Source organism: Hibiscus syriacus, unplaced genomic scaffold (genome assembly GCF_006381635.1).
Source record: "Hibiscus syriacus cultivar Baekdansim isolate YM2019G1 unplaced genomic scaffold, ASM638163v2 tig00002237_pilon, whole genome shotgun sequence".
NCBI lineage: Eukaryota > Viridiplantae > Streptophyta > Magnoliopsida > Malvales > Malvaceae > Hibiscus > Hibiscus syriacus.
In genome coordinates, this window is record NW_024061918.1 from 3,851,218 (window position 1) to 3,861,005 (window position 9,788).

Consider the following 9,788-nt stretch of genomic DNA (forward strand, 5'->3'; position numbering starts at 1 on the left):
TCCCAGAAAACGACCTTACGCCGCCTCGCCGGCCGCCGTTGGTTGGCGCCTGGCGCCGATCATCGGCGGCAAATCCTGAAAAATTCGTTTTTTTGACAGCCCCTCTCTCCCCCGACTCAAATCTCAAATCTGTTTTTTGAAATAGGCCTCGGGGGAGGGTAGATCCGAGATCAAAGTCTCAATCCCTCCCCTAAAAGTTCATCGGCCAAAAACGTTTTTTGGGGTTCGATCTGAACCAAAAGCGACGGATAAGAACACAAGCAAGGATCACTCGAGCAAGAAGGTGAGCAAAGATATACCTTTCTTTTATTTCCACTTCAAAAAAAAAATCTTACAAAAAAAAAACGCCTTGGTTGCTTTGAGTTTCCTGGTATTTTCTGTTAACCCCCGTAATCTCCCCTCCCTCTCGTGAGAATTACATCTTTATTTATAGTATAAAGAGAAAACTATATTTAGAATCCTATCTTCACTAGAATCCTAATGCTTGTTGTCTTCTCTTATGATTTGTTGGTTTGTTGCCGAGAAGCATGGAGACGTGAGGATAAGAGGCCTTCGGTGTGGAGGAGTCCTTGAGCGAAGCATGCGGCGCTGGATGGGGGAAACTGCTAGGGTTGCGCGTGTTGGGTTTGGGTCTGGTGCTGTTGGGCCCTGAAAAGAAAAGAAAAAAAATGTAATAAATATATAATATAATTTATAATATAAATATATATATATATAAGGACGAAATTTAGTGTATTCACTTCACTTTCATTTTTTCCTTATATTTTAATTCTCTTCACATAGAAATACATGTCAACTATCGTTATTTTACCAGTGACGATTTTTCGTCCAAATTAAAAAAGATAAATTGCCAACAATCGAAGAGATAAATTTATTCTTATCAACACTTGTTAAATCTAATAAAATCGTAAAATCAATAAAATTCTTTTATTAAATATATTATTCATGTAAGGAAAAAAAACTCTCCATTCAGAAATGTGCTTAGGTGTCACTTGTGATTAATTCATAACATGTTGTAAATTTCATTTAGGTGATATTGTTAATTATTTTTGTTTTGTATTTTAAACAAAAAATGAAAAATAATTATGAAATAAAAAAGAAAGTAAAATATGGAACATGAATAATTTAAGAAACACAAGAATGGTATGGGAGAGAACAAGAGAATGTAAAATGGCATCTTAGAACAAGAGAATGTAAAATGGCATCTTAGAATAAGTTAATGCAAATGGCATTTGTCTTTATCTTTCCACATTTTAAATGTCTTTTTTTTTCAAATCTCTAAATTCAGTTTCCAAATTGTTATTTACTTTATTTCTCTAGTTTCTCTATTTTTTCATCTTTGTTAATCGGAGATGACAATAATCTTAATGTTAATTATCAACTGTTGGTATTTTTTATTATATTTTTATTTTTTTTATATTACACTTTTATTTTATTTTATTTTTTAACTTTTAATAAGTCTGCTTTTATGACACATTTTTCTCTGTTCTTTTGCACATTTTCGATCGATTGACCATTATTTTTATTTTATCTTTTTTAAGGATTGATTTGACATCGTCACGACTGTTCAATATGGTACTTATATGTTATCATGTTGATCTTCTCTGATTTGGACCCTCTAATTAGATTTGGATATTCGGTTTGCGTTCTTGGATAATTTTTTTGTGTCACTTGACTCTAATTTGCGGCTTTCAGTAGCTTGATCATCTTTTACGGTTCGTTTGTCGATACAATCAGATCCGTTTGTATATATCCTTGTTTGATTTTTGATTAAATTTTTTAATCTTTCTTTGTATGGTCTTTATGTGATCTTAAGTTGTTTAATTTGTGTATCAATGATTTTAGAAAAATATCCTAATTATGTACTTAATTTTCATTATAATTTGAGATATTTTATTTTTTAAATAATACTACTGACTTCTAAAAAAAATTCCAAACTATAACTTAGATCATATTCTTTGGGAGAATGAATTTTACAAATATGTACAGTCGTGGAGAATATTACATCTACTATGTAGTTAGGTGTCAAAAAGAAAACATAATAAAGATTTACCAAATTTTATGAAATAAATGAACTGTACAAATACTTACAATTGAGTGAAAATGTTGCATCTAGGTACCCAAAAGATAATATACCAAGATTCTTCAAATTTATTAAATTTACCAAGGATATAACATATTATATTTTTAATTTAAATTTTAAAAATAATAACAATCTCTATATATTAACCCTGACATAAACATGGAAGAACAAAAAGAATTTTATTAAGCATAAACTTGATTTAATAAATCAAGTCATCGATTTCTTGAGAATTTTCATTTTGTTTCAATTCAAAATACCAAACAATTACACAAATTTAAGAAATTCCTCTCCTCTCCCATACCCACCCCTCTTCCATTTTTTTGTCTATTATTTATTGCCCAAACCCAAACCCAAACCCAAACCCAAACCCACCCGGCTGAGTTGGGTACCGGAATCCATACGGGTTGATCGAGTTAGAAAAGTTCTGGGTCATCAACCCACTCGAGTTTTGCTGGAAAAGAACAGAGTTATCAACACGTTGAGTCCTGAGTCCACTCTGTACTTCCTCTTCCACCGAGTCACCAACTTTACGCGTTGACATATCCATGGGCATCGTGGAAGCATACAAGTCATTATCTCCATAACTCGGGAGCCCTGCTGCAAGACTCGCCCAATCCAGCTGGTGGAACCCCGTTTTCTCGTCATTCTGAAGCGTTTTCAACGAGTTCACTCGTTGCAGAGCAAAGAAGCGATCGTCTAACTCGGGGAACGACTCAAGCATGTCCTCGAGTTGGGAAGAAGAAGACGATGTGAAGCCATTGTTGTCATGCTCTTTGGTTGGTACAGTTGACAGTGATTTTTGAGCACCTGAATTCTTCTTGTATATTCTACATAAAACACAATCATCCAACTGCAACAAAAACAACGATAATTCTTCAAGTTAATGAAGTTTCCTCTGATTGTTATTTTACTAGAAAATGTTAACTATAGCTAGGGATGGGCACGGTTGGTTTTGGTTGGCTGACCCAAAAATTTTACCCCTCCACCCAACCCGACCTGACCCGAAAAATCTACACCCTCCACCCGACTCGACCCGATCTCAACTCAACTTTTTAAGATAAAATTCAAATCCGACCCGATCTAAAATAATAAAAAAATATTATTTTTTGTTCAATAAAAATAGGGATTTAATTGAAAAAAAATAATATATAGAGAGTTATTATTGTAATTATCTTAAATATATAAGGTAAAATTATATTTTTTTCCAAGTTGATTCAGGTATTTTTCACCCTAAACCCGAACCTGGCCCGAACATCACGTTAAAAACCTAACCCAACCCAAACCAATTTTTTTAAAAAAACTCAATCCGATCGGGTCGCAACTCGTCGGGTTCGGGTCTCATGCCTATCCCTAACTATAGCCTCATAACATTAGTTAAAATGATATTTACAAAACTTATAGCGTAAACTACATGTTTAGTGCCCTAACTATCACATTTGTTCTACTTTTGTCACCTAACTATTTGTTTTTCAAAATCATACCTAATATTACGTTTTGGTTTCATTTTGATCACCCGCCGTTAAAAAAATAATATAAATGTTGACATGGCTTTTTTTAAAGAAATATTCAATGATGATGTGGTACTACGTTATGATGACACGTCAACATCATCGTTAAATTTTTAATGGTGAGTGACCAAAATGAAATCAAAACATAATGTTAGACATGATTTTAAAATGTAAAATAGTTGAGTAACCAAAACGAACAGAAGTGATAGTTGAAATATTAAACATGTAGTTTACCCAAAATTATAACTAATACATTCTTTAAAAATTCATAAATAAAAAAGGCATAAAAAACATGTTATAGTATGCAAGCTAGAGGTTTAGAAATGATAAAATATACTACCTTGGAGCTACCAGTTTTATGGGAAGTTTCCAAGAGTCTATATTCATGCATGATCCAATTAGTCTTGGTCCCTTTAGGTGCTTTTCCGACGTAAAAAACTAGAGCTTTCTTTATGCCAACTTTCCGGCCATCCGTCATGATAATTTTATCAGTTCCGGTAGCTTTCCAGTATCCAGAACCGGCAACTCTGTTCGGTCGTGACCCGTTCGGATACTTCCGGTCTCTCGGACTGAAAAAATACCATTCTTTTTCACCAAATATAGCTTTACCTATGCAAAATAATGGTATAGATTTTGATTAGCCAAAGAGTAAAGAAGCAAAAAAAAAAGAAAAGAAAAGAGAGGTTGACACTTATTGTTGGATTTGATTAAACTTACTTGGTAAAACCCATGGATCAAATTTGTATAAATCAATTTCACCAATGATTTGCAGAGAAAAATGATGCCCTGCAACTTTCCTGCATAAATACTGCACTAAAAGCTCTTCATCCGTTGGATAAAACCGGAATCCTGGTGGCAAGCTCAATTGAGCCAATGGGTCAGTTTCCGGCACTTCCATGATCAGAATTTTCTCGACGACCAAACAGAAAATGTAGTTCAATTTGATTAACAAATAAAAGAGCTGTTCTAGCCGGGGGCGGGGAATAGAATGAGAAAATTTGACTTTTTTTAGTGTTGGGATTGGGAAGGTATTTAAATACAAGAAACCAATAGTGTTGACCGTACGGTCGTCTTTGTCTTAATTTCAGAAATGGAACACCACTTTGTTCTTATCACCATTAAAAGACTGCCACGTGGCTAACATTTTGCGGCCGACCTTATCCGACCAAGGGGGTGCATGAACCATCATAAACTACGCAAGAGTATCAATGCTTAAAACACGTGTCCTTTAATAAGTTAACATCAAATTTATATTATCGTTAATTTTTTAATGAAAAATATAAATTTAAAATAAATATATAATAAAATAATTATTTTATAATTTTAGATAATAAAAATTTTAATAAAATAATATTTTATAATTGTGATTAAGATCGAATTATTAAAGACCTGGAGGGGCTATGCCCCCAACCTGGAAATTGTTTTTACCTTTAATTTATATATATAAGTTAAATATTTTTGAGATAATTATGAATTATTTCATACTTTTATAAAGAATATACTTTGTCATTCTCAAATTAAGATATTAACTTCGTCTTTCTCAGGAATTATTTATGTATTTTATCTTAATTTTTTTTATATTTATATATGAATATAATATTATTAAAATCTCATCTAAAATATCACATATATATATATTTGATAAACTTATAGTTTGTATTGTGTTACATAATATTTAAAATTATTAAATGTTGGAGCATTAGCCAGCTATTGCGTACAAATGTGGGAGTTAGGCTAGATTTTTTATGCGAATATCAATTTAGGACAAAAAAAGAGGGGGGAAACTGGTGGCCATTTTGATAGGTGACACGTTCACTCGACTTTTCTCCGTTTCTTTGTTTGTCTTTTTCCTCATTTGGACTAGGGTTTTTTCACTCGATAACTTGTATGGATGGTTTTGCATGCATTACATGGGTTTGGACCATTTTTTTAGTAGTTGTAGCATATTAAAACAATTTTGATTGGTCTTCCAAAGAACTAGATCCTTCTCGGCTTTTTTTTCTTTTACTGTTTATTCAAGTTTAATGTTTATCAAAGTATATAACTACATATGATTTTATGATAGGAGAGAGAATCTTTAAAATTTTAGAAGAGATGAATTTATTAATTTTTTGGAATGAAAATAAATTATCAATAAAAAATATAAATAAGAGCTTAAAATATATGATAATTTAAAAAAATTAAAGATTGTTTATCCTTATAAAACTAGGTTTTTATGTAATACATTTTCAATTCTCAATATTGTAAGTTCATCATAAATTATCCAATTCTATCTATTGCTCATTTAATTAAGGCAAAAGGGTAACTTTTGCCCCAATAATAGACCCAATTTATCAGTTTCACCTCTATCGTATTTTTACATCAATTTAGCCCTCGAAGTTGCTCAATTGTATTATTCTATAACCCTAACCCTTACTTTTTGAAATCGTAAATTATAATCCCTAAACCATAACCTTATCACCTCTAAACACTAACTTATGGTTTATAATTTAGGGTTTCAAGTTAGGGGAAGGACATAAAATGATGCAATTAAATAATTTTGATGGCTAAATTGATGTGAAAATATGAGAGGGGCAAAAATAATAAATTTGGTCTCCTATAAGGGCAAAGATGACCCTTAAGTATTTAATTTATTATTATTTACTAATAAAATTAGGGTTTTATGACACGAATTAGCTGATGGCTTTACTGTAACACCCTCGGACCGATGCGGGTGACCCGATCTGAGGTGCCACATTAGGGCCACCGAAGTACCCAGCGTAAAAAATCACAGAAAATTTAAAATTTTGTTAAAATGCTTAAAATCATAAAACAATTTATAACTACAAAAGTAAAATTTACGAATATTCAGAAATAAAACATATTTTAGACTCGTATATAAAACAAAATACAACCTTCATGCCCCCTAATTACATGCATCGTACTTTACAAGCAACGCCAATGGTGAGTAACAGAGTGAGCTTTGGGAAGCTAAGTAATACAGAACTACCAGATGATGCTAAAAAACATGTAGATAAATGGAAAGTCATAACACTAACTTGTTGATTCAGATGTCTACAGGTTTTCAGGATGAGTTGCGGTTCCACTGGTATTTCTTCGAGTAAAAGCCATGAAGATTTTAATTCATAGGAAACATTCAGAGTACCATGTTTTCAGGAGATTGGAATAAGATGTCTAGTGTGTTCCAACCAAAACCAGCGAAAAGATATATATCTTTTTAAAACAATAAGCATTTAAAACATATTTTTAAAACCATAGTAGAACCCTCCAACCGAACACCGTTATGCATTTCCCCAGAACTGCATCCATAATGACTTACCCTAAGCACACAATAAAGGGAGCCACCCTAAGGGAATGCCTTGGGGCCCGAGAGACTACCCAAGAAAGTTTCTCGGGGCCTCGGAGCCTACCCAAGGGTCACTTTAGGTCCATAAGGATTTACCAACTTGATCAGAGCTGAACCTCCATACTCCATAATCCTACCCATACCTAGTAGAAATCAGATTTAACAGTAACCAATAATATATGGATCATGATCCAGTAAAATCTCGTAAATGTGCCAATGAAATAAATCATATAATTGCCCTCTACCCGTATACCATATGTAGTCTCATGATTAACCCAAAGGAGTGCCTTGGGGCCTGAGAGCCTACCCAAGAAAGTTTCTCAGGGCCTCAGAGCCTACCCAAGAGTCACCTTAAGTTCGTAATGATTTACCAGTCTGATCAGAGCTGAACCTCCATACTCCAGCTTACCCAAATAATGTACCCAATAAAACAATTCAAGTAGTAACCAATGAAAACATGAAACCATAGTTCATAAACCAGTAATATTCCATGATTCCATAAATCATGAACAAAAATATTTTCAGTGAAAACTGTAATCAGAGAACACATACCATGTAGCCATGGTTCATAAGCCAATAAATACATAATTTTTGGTAAAACACATTTCAAAACATATAAAACAGTCATGTACTACATGGGGAACACGCTAGAGGATCCAAGTATCTTTCAGAAGCACTTGGTAGTTATCAGGAATGAAAAACATGAAACTTATGTAATTTGATCGAATTCATAGAATGAGGTCCTATTAAAAGGGATCAATTACTAACGGATCATAAAAAAATTTAAAGTTGATACTTCAGGACCCCTTTATGATTCAGGTGCATTAGGAAGGACTTCAGGAAAACTTTACATCAGAATAATTCAATATTCAAATTCACTATGAGTGATTCCATTATTCAGACCAACATTGACATTTTAGACATTACGATTTCTAGTGGATTCTTATAAACGTAATCTGATAAGGGTGAAACGATGATTCATGGTATTCAAGATTGATGTCAATTTATTAAGATACCAGGTCAACTCAAACTGAACAATTCCCAACAATGTGATACATGTCAACCACTAAAATCGATGCACTTCAAGAATATTCACACTTTAATACTGACAACATTAGTAGATATGGTCATCTTCAGAACCATCGTTGAACGGAGCTTGAGGAACTCTACTTATTTCAATGGTATTTTCTTTATTTATGAATTACAACAGTCTCCAAGATGACCAACGTACTTAAGTCGTACTCCACAACCTGTAGGGATGATACAATACTTAGGTTTTCTCGGAGTCTCTAGAGTAATTCTATCATTTCCACACTTCGAATACATATAGTACTTCCATTCATTTCAACTTGGTCATATAATATAATCATTTTAGAACTTGAGGGTATTTAGTTATTTCGGGGCTTGGACGTACTTCGGGTCATTTTACACTTCAAGTGCATTTCAAATAGATCAGGAAATTAAATCGATGATTACAAGGTTCAAGTGGATCCATATATAAGTTCTCAGGTCATATCCATTATTATAGCCATCCATTGTGCTTTTTATACATTAATGTATCATTTTCATTTCATTCAAATCTGTCAATGACATTACTTATGATTTATTAGACTTCAAGTATTCTAGTTCCTGTATAGTTTAGGGTATTTGTTCCTTTGATCATTGGAGGTTATTTTCACCACCAGGGGAAGTCTTGGTCCTTTTACAGTACAAGAGCATTTTCATAATTTTACCCAATAGTGTTATTTTTGACAATTTATTATCCAAATATTTCTAACATTTAACCTTTAATGAGATTAATCAGAATTTATGAGTTATAAGATTGATTTATTTTCTGATTAAATCATTGAACTGAGATTTGTTTCCGATCGGTCTACAAATTTCTTTTTCGATCAGTCAGAGTCTTATACAATGTTCTGTCTTTATTCCAATTTTCGTTTGAGTCCTATGATAGTTAAATACACCTAATGGACCAATCATTTCCATTCATGCATTTTTCATTTATCAATGAGTTTCGAAAAGCATACAAAAGGTAGTAGAGTATTACCTCAATTTTCGTGCCATATTGATCGATCATTTAAACTCTATTCAATCACCCTCGAACTTTAATTCAACTTCCAATAATTCCTCAGATACATAGTAAACAATTTTACATCAAAAACTAAACTTAATCGGAAAAACAAATTTGATTCCGAAGATAAAACATCGAAAAGAAGCTTACTGAGTATGAATTTGGTAAAATGGACTGGATTCAGACTCAGGACGTCGAAAAACATAAAATAAGATTTTTGGAAAATTTTAACTTTTTTGGTCAATGTCAACGGTCAATGGTCAAAGTAAAAGTTCAAAGTCAACAGGTTGACTCGGCCAAGATAACTCAGTACGAGTTAACTCCGTCGGGTCAAACAAACCTGGTTCAGACCGGGTTAGGCCAGTCCAGACCATTCTAGAAGACTTTCATGGACGTGGGAGAGCCCCACATGCACACGACAATGCGTGGTGCCGCGTGAAACACTGACAAGAGGCGGGTTGGACAGTCGAATACTCCAATGCACCTACAAATCACTACCAAGCCATTTCAACACTTAATAATAGGCTATATTCGTCATAATTTAAAACAAATGGGCTAGAATTCTTACCCTGAGAAACACGGCACTCGAGGCGGAGATATAAGATGGTCGTCGTATCGGCCGAAATTTGAAATAACTCGAGGCGTGACCCAGGTTTCTCTGGCAATCTTTTAACGGCTCCCCAAGGCTTACGGCGTCTCCTCTCGTTGAATTGAAATAGGGGTTTTGGAATTACATGGTCGGTGCTTCGCCTGGTACTGGCGGTGTAAGCCACAGTCGAT

The 9,788-nt window shown here is 33.5% G+C and overlaps 1 protein-coding gene across 1 annotated transcript; it reads right to left on the minus strand.

Annotated features, from left to right (window-relative positions):
• Positions 1-2,401: 2,401 nt before the first annotated feature.
• Positions 2,402-4,566, minus strand: LOC120142188 (NAC domain-containing protein 72-like). Its single transcript, XM_039156931.1, has 3 exons — positions 4,309-4,566; positions 3,932-4,200; positions 2,402-2,933 (listed from the first exon to the last, which is right to left on the minus strand). The coding sequence occupies exons 1-3, from the start codon at positions 4,487-4,489 to the stop codon at positions 2,415-2,417; spliced, it is 969 nt and encodes a 322-aa protein (XP_039012862.1). The 5' UTR covers positions 4,490-4,566; the 3' UTR covers positions 2,402-2,414.
• Positions 4,567-9,788: the final 5,222 nt, after the last annotated feature.